Source organism: Patiria miniata, unplaced genomic scaffold (genome assembly GCF_015706575.1).
Source record: "Patiria miniata isolate m_02_andy unplaced genomic scaffold, ASM1570657v1 HiC_scaffold_17, whole genome shotgun sequence".
Lineage (NCBI taxonomy): Eukaryota > Metazoa > Echinodermata > Asteroidea > Valvatida > Asterinidae > Patiria > Patiria miniata.
The window spans coordinates 5,385,997-5,400,602 of record NW_024037055.1 but is presented as its reverse complement, the minus strand read 5'-3'; the positions used below and the strand labels follow the sequence as shown (position 1 = coordinate 5,400,602).

The following is a 14,606-nucleotide window of genomic DNA, read 5'->3' as shown; positions in this document are numbered from 1 at the left end:
TGAAAATGGCAGCAAAGTCAAAGAACTTGACTTCACACTGGGAAATCCCATGAAAGATTTCTCACACTGGGAAATACCCCTATCACGCAATGTGCTATCACATATCGCACGCAACATTAACACGTGGCGGTGCTGTAAAACCCGAACTCCACATTACATTACAATTGTGTAAAACGTTTTGAAAACCTTGGCTGATTTTTTTTTTATACGTTACGGGATTATCCTGAAAGTTTCGGGGTATATTTATTATAGACATTAAATTGTTCAACTTAAATGCCCTCCGTACTTTATATACAGATTAATCTAGTTCACTCAAATGATCAGAGCACGTGTTTTATCGAGCACATAATTGGCCGTCCGTTTGCTGCTGCAGGACTGCCCAATATGTATGTGCATAAACTTGAATATGCATATTCTTTGAAGACCCATATTGATTATTACATTAAATATCATATAGGAAATGGTTTGGAAGTTTTTGGTTGTTGAGAACAAGTCTATTTGAAATGATATAAAAACATTTTCTCAAATCATTACCGGCACACTTTCGCAAAAAGTGGTTCGGCCAGCTTTCTATGCAACTCCTCACTGGCCGAGGGTTTTGTGCGTAAATCTTATCAGTCAGCCGATCACGCTCAGTTGACTTTATAGGCAAAACCGCAAGTCCCATCATAAAGAACAAGTTAACCGGACCATTTTTTTTGTAAAGAGTGTGTCTCTAAATGAATGGGTTTCTAAAAAGAAGTTTTGCAAATGGAAAAGACACTTTGGAAACATCCAATCAGTTTGGATATCATGCTTCATGAATTTCTGAATAAACGAGCACATTTGTAAACAGTATTTAGTTACTACATCCAATCAGTTTGGATATTATTATCATGCATTATAATTGTGTGCGGTGAACTTTGTATTAAATGTGTGCTGTACATTTTTCTGTACACACTTAAAACATTACCATTAAAGGGAATATACATCATTTGCTTTTGCTGTAATTTTCAGAAATGGATGGAATTGGGGGGTTGGAAATATATAGCAAATATAGTTACACTGACTTTATTGAGGTTTTGGGTTCGAAAATGCTATAAAAACCAAGAAAAACAATCATTTTCCTGTAGTCTGGTTCCCTGACTCCATATAAGAAGAAACAGAGCAGTTTACATATATTGGGGAATTGTAAGGTCAGGGAACCAGTCTAGCTGGCTTGCACCCGTTCATAGGTGTGTAATCGATTGCAAACAAGTGCGATCGTCAACTGGGGCCAGTATTTGACAAAAAGCCATTTTTTTCCAACGCTGATCGGCCGATCAGCGTTGGAAATTGATACAAAAATACCACTTTTCTTGAAAATGACAGTATACCAGGTGCCATGATTTTACAGGATGCTTTACACTGTCATTCACCAACAGTCCAGCAAGGTATTTCAAAACGATTTGGTAGTTATATTTTTTGATGTTTGCAAATGTTGTATTTTCCCTTTAACAGTTATCACTGTTATCGAGAGACTCTCGACTGACGTGCTGCTTCCAAAGATTCAAGTTAAACAGCAGTATGCTAGAAGTAGAAATAACATTTATAAAATCTGACCAAAAAAACATGCCAACATGTCTACAGATGCCGCATCCAATTGGTTGGGTGTGACAGGGAGTTAGGTTGGCGTAGCGTTACTTTCCTCACCTTCCATGCAAAGCTGTGGCCCCGGTTCGAATCCCGCCTGGTCCATTATGTGGATTGGGTTTTCAGTCCCTGCCTGATTCCGTGGGTTTTCCTCAGAATATTCGTCTGGGGTTTTTCTCCCACCTCTAAGACTGTAATTTCTTCTCACTGTCTTCTCTCTACAGGTTTCTTCAGGCTTGCCAGCTACAGTGCTCTGCCCTCAGGAGAAAATCCTTGGTTTCATTATCAGATATGATTATTTCGTCTGCACTTCACTGTCACGTGTGAAGAGGTTTTGCAGTTTGCTAAAAACTTTGCACTCGCCAAATATCACAAGACTAACCACACTTTCCATGAAGTGCAAGAACATCTACATATGACGACAAATTAATGAGAACGTAGCAACCCACAAGACAAAATAAGATATCTTGTACAAGTTTATTTTACGTTTTGTCCTACAAAAGATCTGAGTAATTTGGCTATTACAGATATGATACAGCGATGCAATATTTTTTTTAATTTCAAAAAGGAAGTTTATAAAGTAATGCCTACTCCCACATACGACCAAATCTTATGAAACCAACTTTGTAGGGCTGTTCGTTTTCAAATAATTTAGTATTCGATTACTGAAAACTGTGTTTGACCGAGTATTCGGATATTCGAAACAGCCAGCTGCATCATGCCGCGCCGGTCAAAAAGTTGCATGCAGAGCGTGCCAGTTAAAATCTGTGTGCAACGATCGATATGGTCCACATCATTGCTCCATGGTCCGCCGGAGTGGTTTGTAGTACCAGTAAGCGTTTTCAAACTGTCAACTTGGTCAACTTTTGTCAAAGGCTTTAACCAGTTCACGCCGGGATTATTTTGACAAGAACGGAACGAGGTGCGGGATAACTGTTCACTCGACCTCTAGCCAGGCGGGTTGAAGCAATCACCCTCGGGACAGCACTCTCATATTTTCAGCCTCGCTCGCTGCGAGCGGGTTGCTGACATATATTTCCGGCCTCGCTCCCTGCGTGTTTGTCTGTCATCCGTTCCCAATACTGCAAAACCTTTTGGGGTATACACGTCACCCAGTGCGAACTGGTTAAGCTGCTAAAAGGATGGGAACAATGAACCGCCGTCAACCAAAAAGTGGCACCGGGCAATATTACACGGCACCGCAACTTTACGACAAAATAATATCACAGTTGTGTGTGTGTGCGTGGGCAGTTTTTGGTTTTCGAATATTCAAACCAGCAAAAAGCTATTTGAATATTTGGTTGATGATCGGATATTCGAATATTCGGGACAGCCCTATTATTTATTTGATAAAATACAAGCAAACACTACCCTTTTTAGTCAAAGGAGTAACTGTTGGAACGTTATGATCAGAGTCACAATCAGATGGGCCTCCATCACCTTCAGATAAAACTTTATGTAATTTGCTTTTAAATATAAGCTCACAACTTTTAGTGATTGTTACCTGATCATAACAATCGTACGTCAACAAAGTCAACTGGATGTGTGTGTCCCTGGGCATGACAGTTTATCACAATTACGCGTACTTCTCTCCATAGAAAAACGAATTCAAAATGTACAAGTGATTGCAGAGAATGTGCTAAAGATCACACCAATATTGAAAAGTTACATTCAAATTTCATATCACAAGTTTGCAATGACACTTCAATAATTTTATTATTTTGGGGGTATATGTATAAATTGCTATGTAAGCATCACATTACATTACATGTAATAAAAAATATGGATATATGTATACATTTTATATAAACAGTAAGGCATACGTTTAATACATAAACAAATCTGGTGAAAGTCGTTTCACGGTATGATATCGTAGTACTTCTCAGTATGTATAGGAACCTATCAACGCATGTAATGAAGTAAACATGTAATCATTTAGCGACCCCCCCCCCCCCCCTTAAGTGGCAGAATCATTGCAGGCCTGCCTACTCTCAAGCATAGAGGCCTGAGCGTTAGACTCACACATTTCAGGCCATTCCTGCCATGACTATCCAATAAGAATACCTTCTTGGAGTGGCGTCTGTTATAACAGGCCTTCGGACTGTACGTTCCATGACATGAACTGTACGTTCTGTAAGTACACGCACTCATGAATAAAACATGTGCAAACATGGCGGCCCGCATGGTGAACCCCAAATGGTGAGTCTCCGCAATCTTGTCAATTCTTATCAACCTTAAACCAGTAACCTAACATGGTGGCAGCGGTGGTTGATACAGTATAAAATAACCGTCATTTTGCATTCCACTTTTCGCATGAAAAAAGTGACATTTACGCTACAAGTTAAACTTTCGAACGAATTGTTGTGAGTTTCACGCACGCACGGGAACACGTAGACATCGCAATGACGCAGTCTACATCGTTGGGGGCGGTATCCAGCGCTCCGTTAATTGGCCGTCTCGACCAGTACGACCAAGTTGAAGACATTCGCAACTACATCGAGCGTCTTAACCTCTATTTTGTTGCAAATGACATCCCTGCGGCGAAACAATCGGCAGTTCTGTTGAGTGCAGTTGGTGCTACTGTCTACAAGACTGTAAAAAGCTTAGCTGAACCAACTCCAGTGTCTGCAAAGAGCTTCAAAGAACTCTGTGATATGCTTGTATCACACTACGGCCCAAAGCGTCTAGTTGTAGCAGAGCGTTTCCGATTTTACAAACGCGAACAACACATGGATGAGTCCATCGCTCAGTATGCTGTTGCACTACGCGATCTTGCCAGCCCCTGCCAGTTTGGGACATTTCTCGATGACGCCTTGCGTGATCGCCTGATCTGTGGCCTCCGAAGTGAGTATGTTCAGAAACATCTTCTGACTAAGGATAGCCTCACTTTCCAGAAAGCCCTGGATGTTGCAAAAACTCTAGAGACAGCCACCAAAGATCTCCGTGAAATTAAAGGAGCACACAATACGGCGGCTGTTCACGCGATGCACCCCAAACCTCGACAGAAGATGCCCCACAATCGATCGACCAAACCCAACACCCACCAGGCCAGGTGTCCCAATTGCGGATACGACCCAAGTCATGCTACATGCCCTGCTAGAGGCCAGAAGTGCAAGTCCTGTCACAAAACTGGACATTTTAGCCGGGTTTGCCGATCCAAACCTAAACACACGCGAGCTGTGATGGCACCGACTTCATCTGACGATGAGACTGAGTTCTTTGTAGGCTCCGTATCCAGTAAAAATGCCCCATCACACACTTCCTGGCGCCAGACCATCCTTGTTGAGAAAAAGCCCATCAACTTCTTGCTTGACACTGGGTCCGAGGTAAACATACTGCCACTTCATGTTTACCACACCCTGAAGCTCCACAACCCGACCCTGCAGTCTACGACTACAACCCGTCTGTGCGGTTTCTTCGGCGGAAAAGTCCAGCCAAGAGGACAGAAACGCCTATCATGTGAAGTCAAGGGCAAGTACCATATCCTGACTTTTCTTATCATTGGCGATGGTGAGCCAGTTCTGGGAAAACATGCCTGTGTTTCCCTTAACCTGGTGCAGCGTGTGTACACCATGATAAATGATGATGATGTTTATGAGGGAACCGGATGCCTAAAAGGCCCACCAGTCAAGATAAAGCTGACAGAAAACGCTACACCACACTGTGTCCATGCCCCTCGTCGAATCCCACTGCCCTTGCACCCCCAACTCAAGGCAGAGCTAGACAAAATGGAGAAACAAGGAATCGTCACGCGCATCACAGAACCAACTGATTGGTGCGCCCCGATCGTGATCGCTCCAAAGAAAAATGGAAACATCAGAGTCTGTGTTGACCTACGAATGCTGAACAAAGCCGTGGCCAGGGAGCAGTTTAGCATACCTACCTTGGAAGAGGTCCTGGGTAAAATTGCCGGTGCCCAGTTATTTTCTGTCCTCGATGCCAAGCATGGGTTTTGGCAAATTCCGCTCCACCCTGACAGCCAGAAGTTAACCACATTCATCACACCATTTGGTAGATTCTGCTTCAATCGCCTGCCATTTGGCATCACATCGGCACCTGAGCTGTACCAGAGAATCATGAGTGATCTGCTGGTCAATCTACCGGGAGTTGTCGTCTACATGGATGATGTTCTTGTCACGGGTGCGACACCAGAGGAACATGACGCACGTCTCCGTCATGTACTGCAAATTCTACAAGGAGCTGGGCTGAAGCTTAATAAGGACAAGTGCAAAATTGCGCAAGAGCAGGTGCACTTCCTTGGCCATCGTCTCGATAAGCGTGGAATTCACCCTGATCCTGCTAAACTTGATGCAATCCTCCAGATGTCGCCGCCTACGACGAAGGAGGAAGTCAAACGACTGATGGGGATGGTGAATTGGCTATCTCGTTTCATACCCCATGCAGCTACAGTGGCAGCACCGATTAATGCTCTGATGAAAGGCGACACAGAGTGGACTTGGGGTCCAGCACAACGCAGTGCTTTCAGACACCTCAAGACACTGCTAACTACAGCCCCGACGCTTGCATACTATGACCCAACAAAGTCAACGATGGTCAGTGCTGATGCCAGCAGTTACGGCATTGGTGGATACATCCTTCAGAAGCAGGAAGATGAGTCCTGGAGACCAGTAGCATATTGTTCCCGAAGCCTGACACGTGCTGAACAACGATATGCACAGATCGAGAAGGAGCTACTGGCTGCTGTATGGTCATGTGAGCGTTTCTTCGTCTATCTCCGCGGTCTACGAGTGACGCTCCAGACAGACCACAAACCCCTAGTGTCCCTAATCAACAAAAAGGACTTATGTGATGCCCCTCTCCGATGCCAACGACTGCTGATGAGGCTGATGAGATACAACTGCGAAGCAGAGTACACCCCTGGTAAGGACCTGGTTGTGGCCGATGCACTTTCGCGAGCTCCTCTCCAGCGAGATAAAGTGGCCGAACCAGATGAAGATCTTGAAGGCGAGATCGAAGCACATGTCCACTTGATCACAACCCAGTGGCCAGCATCTGATGCAAAGCTGGTCGAAATAGCCTTAGAGACCAGTCACGACCGTACCCTGAGTGCAGTCATCACTCACGTCAAAGATGGATGGCCTAAGTACCAGAAGGATGTCGACCCAGAGTTGAAACGGTTCTGGGATGACCAAGACAAAATCAGCCTAGTCGGTGGTATCCTCACATATGGTGACCGCATTGTGATTCCACAGAGCCTGAGACAACAAATGTTGCAGAGAATCCATGAGGGTCATCAAGGCGTCTCAAAAAGCCGACTTCGAGCCAATCAAGCCTTGTGGTGGCCTGGTATGAGCACTGACATAGCCCAGTATGTCCAGTCTTGCCCGCATTGCCAGGATATGCAACCATCGCAACGCGCCGAACCACTCATGTCCACACCACTCCCACAGAGACCATGGCAGCAAATTGCCTGCGACCTAGCCGAGGTGAAGGGGAAGATGTACCTTGTGCTGGTAGACTACTATTCCCGATGGATAGAGCTACATCACCTCCACTCGACAACAGCCAAATCTGTGATAAACTTCATCAAGGCAACATTTGCTAGATATGGTATTCCCGAAGTGGTGGTGACTGACAATGGTCCACAGTTTTTGGGTGAATTTGACCAATTCGCTCGTGAGTACAACTTCCAACACATCACCTCCAGTCCCTATTACCCACAGGCCAACGGACAAGCAGAGAAAGCTGTACACATTGCCAAGAGACTGTTAAGCCAAGACGATCCAGTCCGCGCCTTGATGCTGTACCGGTCCACTCCTCTGCCTAGCCTTGGCCAGAGTCCAGCCAGTCTCCTAATGGGAAGGGAGATTCGCACCACACTTCCAATCCTGCCTCGTAATCTGCAGCCTAAGAAGGTAGATCACAACAAGCTGAAGGCTACAGACAACATGAACAAACAGAAAAGCGGACAAACCTTCAACAAGCGACACGGTGCAAGACAGCTGGATGATTTGATGCCTGGAGACAAGGTTAAGATCCGAACCAAAGGACAGCTGAGCCCAGAAGGTGAAGTTGTACGTCAGGCTGGGACTCCACGGTCCTACATCATCAACATCAACGGCACTGAGTACCGTCGAAACAGACGTCATATCTTTCTTCTTCCCAAACCATCCCTGGATCCAGTTCTTGACATCCAAACATCATGCAAGGAGACCAAGGATCCTCAACCAGCTGAATCTCGACCCACTCGAGTTACCCGTCCACCAGTTTGGCACAAGGACTACATTGTGTCTCAAAACTAGACCAGTCACACACTTAATCAAAAGAGAACAAACTAGCATTTAGATAAGCACCAAATGAATCAGAATCAACACTGAGACGCGAAATTACAGTAATCAACTTTTATTGGACATAGAACTGTAACGTGTTAGATCTGCAAGAAACCTCATCTCATCTGAACATTAAGCTGAACACTAGCAACTTTATTTTAGTCACAGAGACTCTCAAATCTCTCAACTCAAGGATTTGAACTTTTCAATTGATTCCAGTTCTTGGAATTTATATTCACATTGTTGTTTATTAACCAGTTTGTTTCTTTTAGAAAAAGGGGAGATGTTATAACAGGCCTTCGGACTGTACGTTCCATGACATGAACTGTACGTTCTGTAAGTACACGCACTCATGAATAAAACATGTGCAAACATGGCGGCCCGCATGGTGAACCCCAAATGGTGAGTCTCCGCAATCTTGTCTTTTCTTATCAACCTTAAACCAGTAACCTAACAGCGTCTTGTCATTTCTTCTACCAACTTCTTCGCCCGTTTGTGTTGGTCATTGTACTCATTAATATTTGTTAGTTTGGGAAAGAGAGTCCCTTCCAAGTTCACCTTCCGGCCCAGCATGCTATTATCAGGGTGCAGTATTGAGGGAAATTAACAGAGTGAACCCTTCCGGAGTCTCAGACAAATATCTGGAGCCAGTGCTTCCATCACCTGAACATCCCCAAAAGTTGGCTCAAATTGTCCCACTTCCTCTTTACCAGTTTGCTTTGGGACATGCAGACCCATCATTAATTTGATTGCGCCGCGGGCCTTTTGTCTTGATTTTTCTAACTCCGGAGTTTCTTTGCTTGATGGTTTGTCTTCCAAAAGCCCAGACAACGCACCACCCTCTTTTTGAATCTTCTCCAGCTCGTCCAGCTTCTCTACCTCATCAAGACTCTGGATTTGTGTCACATGCACGCACCGAGAGCACAGCTCATCTTGACCGGGCGTAAGTGAGGGGACTAGTGGGTTGTCAGATTTTCCACACATTTTGCATTTATTTCCCTCATGTTTACTTTTGTGAGGGTTATACGTTGCCATGGCGCAATGTTAGTGGTGGGAGAAATCAGAGATTTTAAAATCTGGTTATTCACATTTTTTTTTCAAACCAGATAACGGCTATCCAATTTCACCGGAAGTTCCCACCCAGCTGACAGTCATGCCAAGAAAAAAGTGAGGAGTGAGGCGTCGCATGCAATGCCCTCCCAATGATTGGGTAAAGTTTGCAGGATTCAATGACCCACTGGGCCTTTACAAAACACTACAGAGCTGTAATGTCGACAAAATTGGTGGGAACTCTCTGATAATTCGAATGGGCAGGGTATTCGTGTACCAAGAAGACCACTGGCAAGTGAATGCAGTTACAGTCAGAGACCATAAAGCAAACTGGAGGATGTTTTAGTTGTTTTCTTTAGCCTTTGTCCCCAAGAAAAGGAGGACTTTTTTGTAAAGTTGGTTTTGCATATCCGGTTTCCAAAATCAAAACTGAATAGTGAAATTCAAACCGATTTTTAAAAATCTGGATTTAAATCCCACCACTACGCAATGTAGAAACATTTGGCAACTGCAATACTATTGGTCTCCATCTTGTACAAAAAAATGTATGATTTCCAAAACTAGCTGGAACTCGTCAAGGTAGACGGTGGAGCTAGTGCGTATGTAGTTGGCCAAATTATGCGATGTGTCTTACCCGGCTGTTTATAGTTCCAACGAATAAAGTCTAAGTAAGATTCGAGGCTTTGCATGGTGGAGATACTACATAATGAAAGGTTTGCGGAAACACCATGTGCGAATAATTTCTCAACTAAGAGAATGGTTCTGAAAAGAACCAGAGGTATAAACTCGACGTTCCGGTCAGTATGCTCTGACCGTCGAGTTTATACCTCTGGTTCTTTTCAGAACCATTCTCTTAGTTGAGAAATTATTCGCACATGGTGTTTCCGCAAACCTTTCATTATCTGAATAAAGTCTAGATGTATTTATGGATGAAAAACTTATCACTGCTGTTCACTGTTTTGCACATAAATCAATGCACGTACATACATCCCCTAAAATCCTCCCAAAATACAAAGTCCATTTTTTGATGTGAAATTATGGATCGAGAAATGTAACACCCAGTCAGTTTGTCTTCACATAAGGACCCGATGTGCTTAATTTATTGAAGTACAAATAATAATGTCACTTGTTTTACTCTACCATGTTGAATTTTGAAGAATATAGAATTCTTTTTTATCTGAACAAAAATAGCAAAACTACAACAACAACAACATCACTTGTCAAAGGAGAAAAACAGAGAGATGTTGTCTTCCGACCTGTCAGTAGCATCTGTGATGCCTTATCCCTAACCGCCCTGAATCCTCCAAAATCTTTTTTGCAAATTGGAGGAATTTGCAGGATTGAGGTTACATGGCAAAAGTGCGTTGCTGATTTCGGAGTACGCACTGTGTCAAGGTCTTGGGCCGGACCTTGTGTTGTTTATGCTCAGCCGTGCATAAATTTAGCCCTTGATTATACTTGACATCCTCCGCACTGCTCCAGGATGTCACTGCCTCTGCCTCAGCCTATTGACAGTCATAGCCGGAAGATTTTGCAGGATTCAGGCAGTGGTCACCCCTCCATGGACCATATTCAAGAAATAGCGGAGGAATTTGCAGGATTGAGGCTATATGCTATTTTTCCATGAGGCCAATTGGAGGATTTTGCAGGATTGAGGCTACATCCTAGCAAAAAGGCCTAGGGAGTTGGGGTTAAAGTACGCTGTTCATTTACATGTATATACAAATCTGTCAACTGGTGAAGTCTAAGACAGAACATGTTGCACTATGCCAACACAGGCTCCTGTGGGTTGTGGCGTCGTTTACTCACATAAACCTTGCTGCTGGAAATGGTGGCTACATACATGAAGTCATCGAAAACAACTGAAATACAAACGGCAAGAAAAACTATCAAACATAATCACAATGCACGATGATCAAATTGTAAAAAAAGCACATATAACATTACCTTAAAATGAGACAAAAAAACAGAACATTGTATAGCTTGTCCCACAAAAAGTCGAATCGGGTAGGTTTTCAGAAAAGTGGGGGTAAGATTCAAAATCATGGCCAAGGCAAAAAAAAAAAAGTCTCCGGTTTCTGGTATGGAGCTTGCCCAAAAAGTGGTGCGGCGACGCGGCTTTTTTTTTTTTTTTACCTGATTTTTTTGCTTCAAATGTCGGCTGATGACTGCAAATGGTGCCCGACTAATCTTAGTGCAAATATATGGGAGTCCAGAGAGGCCACATAAAGCTTATTCTCGACCATAACCCAATCTAAAAACACGTTAAAATTGTGCAGCAGCAGGATTCCAGTCAAACGAGTGAGTTTGGCGGTTTTGAGACATCATCTTTCATTGAAAAAAAAACTTTTCCATTTTGCCGACGCGCATGGCTACGGCGACGCGCGCGCATACCAGAAACCGGAGACTTTTTTTTTTTGGCCTAGTGTATTGCTGAGTAGAATAATTGGTCTTCCAAATGCTTTTTACGTAGGATGTTTTGTTCAAAAGATACAGCAATCACAATACGGGACTTGAAAAACCACTTGGGCCATCCTTTAAAAAAGGGGTGTTTTGAAATTTTGACCTTCAAAACTTGAGCTGTTGAGTGCTAGTTGTGAACTGCATATTGCGGACGTGTGAGAAACGACATTTTGCGTATTGGTGCTGAGCGTATTATGTGTCACACACACACGCACGCAACGTGTACCCATACAATGAATAGACACGCCTGGAAATACGTATGCGTATGCCACAGAATGTCCACCGTGTCCGAAGCAAAACAACGGGATGTTTTCGTCTTTTCTCGGGAACGGTAAGACATTAGGTAAGTTCCTTTCAACCAGACCTTATGAAAAAGGATAAGTAAACAATCCAAACCATGCAATTTTTGGAGATTTCAGGCCATAATGCCCGTTTAATGGTAACAAATAGTCTACCTGATAATCTCTTGAATGTTTCAGGTTTGTCCGGGTTTATTTTGATTCTACTCGCAAGACGGACCATGTTCATCAAGATACCAGCTACTCTCTCGTCATTCTCCAGATCACCAGAAGACTGAGGAGAAAAATAAAAAAAACAAACAAACAAACAGACATTATTAGTTTAGCAGCATGTATACTGATACTGGATTCCATCACGTTGATACAAAGTATTTAAATACCCTTTTGGAATCAGAAATATTGCAGTGTCGTAGCTTTCGATGTCATCACGACATCTTCATTCAGGTTTAATTCGCAACGCTAAACGAAGATGTCGCGATGACATCCAAAGCTACGTCGCTGCAATATTTACGATTGCCAAAATGTATCTAAATATTTCTTAATGTTAGTTTAGGCCAAAAAAAAAAAGTCTCCGGTTTCTGGTATGGAGCTTGCCCAAAAAGCGGTGCAGCGACGCGGCTTTTTTTTTTTTTTTTACCTGTTTTTTTTGCTTCAAATGTCGGCTGATGACTGCAAATGGTGCCCGACTAAACTTAGTGCAAATATTATGGGAGACCAGAGAGGCCACATAAAGCTTATTCCCGATCATAACCCCATCTAAAAACACGTTAAAATTGTGCAGCAGCAGGATTCCAGTCAAACCAGTGAGTTTGGCGGTTTTGAGACATCATCTTTCATTGAAAAAAAAAACTTTTTCATTTTGCCGACGCGCATGGCTACGGCGACGCGCGCGCATACCAGAAACCGGAGACTTTTTTTTTGGCCTTAGTTAAATCAATGGCAAGGTAACTTTTTTGGGGACTCTAGTTGAAGAGTTCGTAGCAGAAGCTTGCGACACCGTCTCAGTGTCTTTGTCAACTGGCGCTACTAAGGCTGTTTAGTTGTGGATTTTTTCTCTAATTAAAGTATCATACATACTTTTATTCCTGCAACAGAACGTGGGTTTTTTTGTTTTTGTTTTTACAAGCATGTTGCATGCTTGTCAAGTGAAATTTCAAACAAATAGTGGCCAAAAGCTTATCACGACTTTTGTTGCAACTGTTTCCTCAAAATACAAGAAACCACCAATTAAACTCACCGCCATTACTGCTCCATCTCCATTGATGATAAGGTAGCCATCTTGGTCTGGTACCCTGTCTAGATTATGAGGTCCTGGCCCACTCTGCATGAAAAGAAATAATTACATGAAGCACTAACTGTACCAAACAGTCATGTTGTTTTGGGCACGATCGGTGGAGCAGCATAATCGGTCGATGGCGCTGCGCTATCAGCTGTTTGTATGCATGAAACGGTGGGCCAACACGCACAACATTTTGCCAAGAAAACTAAATATATATGCGTAACTTTAACTGAAGTTTTTATGAAAATATACGAGGTATAGTAAAAACCAAAAAAAAACCCAAAACATGGTTTAGCTCGGGTGGATAGTCAATATTATCTCTCCGTGGTACTATGCTGTTTTTCCCGGGATAAACAGCTGAAGCTGAGCTGAAACTTCATCAGGTTAGTTGTCCAGTACCCTTCTTAAGATTTTGAGCACTTTTGTTGCTTGAAACGAACAAAATGCACAAATTACAAACGCAGTGGCTATTGATACGGCAGCCGTAAGGCCGAGTAAAAAAAAAAAAATAGTTTCTCGTCCGGGGTTTTTGAAAAAAGGGAGGAAGCGGGGCTTTTTATTGTTTATTTTATATTTTTTTCAAGATTACCGCCTTTTTTTCCTGCAACCGTTGGTGTTCCACTGTTCAAAGACACTTTTAAAGATGAAAGACAAGTTTGGACAAGAGAACTGAACATATTTACAGTGTCATTTAGAGTAGTATTGGTATTGGTATTTATTTTCCGATGAATTTGTAGACTTTTTCGGTGTTTTTCTACTACATTTTTCAAAAATAAAAATAATAAAAAAATCCAGGCGGCCTCCAAAAAGGAAGCGGGCGGGGACGAGAAACTTGGGGTCTTTTTTACTTCGCCTAACGCATTTCCCATTTTCTATCGTTACGGTAGTACTGCAACTTTTATAAAAACATGACAAGAAAATATAAAATTAGAAGGAAAACAGTGAATTTGAACGTTATGAAATTCGGACTTTATTTCCCTTTAAAAAAAAATCCTCCAAAGCCTCAGGTTAGTAAAGGAAAAAAAATTCGAGTGCAAAACTGAGATGCGAACCCACAACCTCGCGGTGCAATATCCTACCCTCTATCGACTGAGCTGTCGCACTGCTCGCTTAAACGTGGGGAAACAAATAATTATATACCTGCGTGCGTATCAAAAAAGTATCGTAGAGGGCGCTAAACAACGACTGCCGTAACGATAGCCACTTCGTTATTTTTTTTACTTGGCCTGTGTTATGTCATGTAGATGTGTGTTGTGAACCATGGAGTGCAATGTCAGTGAACTGCTATCAAGGATATGCTTGAGGTTTTCTGCACGCACTAAAAAAATATAACCATGAATAATTACCATTCTTATATAAGAGACACTTTCGACAGGCTTGCTGCTTCCAAAGATTCAAGTTTACAGAAGTATGCCACGAACAAAATTGATGAAATCGGACGAAACTTCGAAAGTCTGCACTTGCAACATCAACATCAACATGACTTCTGTGGCAAACTAGTTTTGATGGAGAGCCTAAAACACAACGCTCATCCGTAGCAAATGTTGTGTCTGCTTATATGTTGTGTCGTTTAACGAAAACTGTTTTCAAGTGAAACGTCAGTGGAAAAAAATG

General features: G+C 42.8%; 2 protein-coding genes across 2 annotated transcripts; one reads left to right on the top strand and one right to left on the bottom strand.

Annotated features, from left to right (window-relative positions):
• The first annotated feature begins 4,013 nt into the window (after positions 1–4,013).
• Positions 4,014–7,874, top strand: LOC119723993 (uncharacterized protein K02A2.6-like). Its single transcript, XM_038194915.1, has one exon. It carries the CDS (start codon positions 4,014–4,016, stop codon positions 7,872–7,874), a length of 3,861 nt encoding a protein of 1,286 aa, XP_038050843.1.
• A 2,202-nt stretch (positions 7,875–10,076) lies between these two features.
• LOC119723601 (ragulator complex protein LAMTOR4-like) lies at positions 10,077–14,489 on the bottom strand. The gene is made up of 5 exons (XM_038194333.1): positions 14,339–14,489; positions 12,951–13,034; positions 11,870–11,987; positions 10,647–10,813; positions 10,077–10,234 (listed from the first exon to the last, which is right to left on the bottom strand). The coding sequence occupies exons 1-4, from the start codon at positions 14,339–14,341 to the stop codon at positions 10,716–10,718; spliced, it is 303 nt and encodes a 100-aa protein (XP_038050261.1). The 5' UTR covers positions 14,342–14,489; the 3' UTR covers positions 10,077–10,234; positions 10,647–10,715.
• Positions 14,490–14,606: the final 117 nt, after the last annotated feature.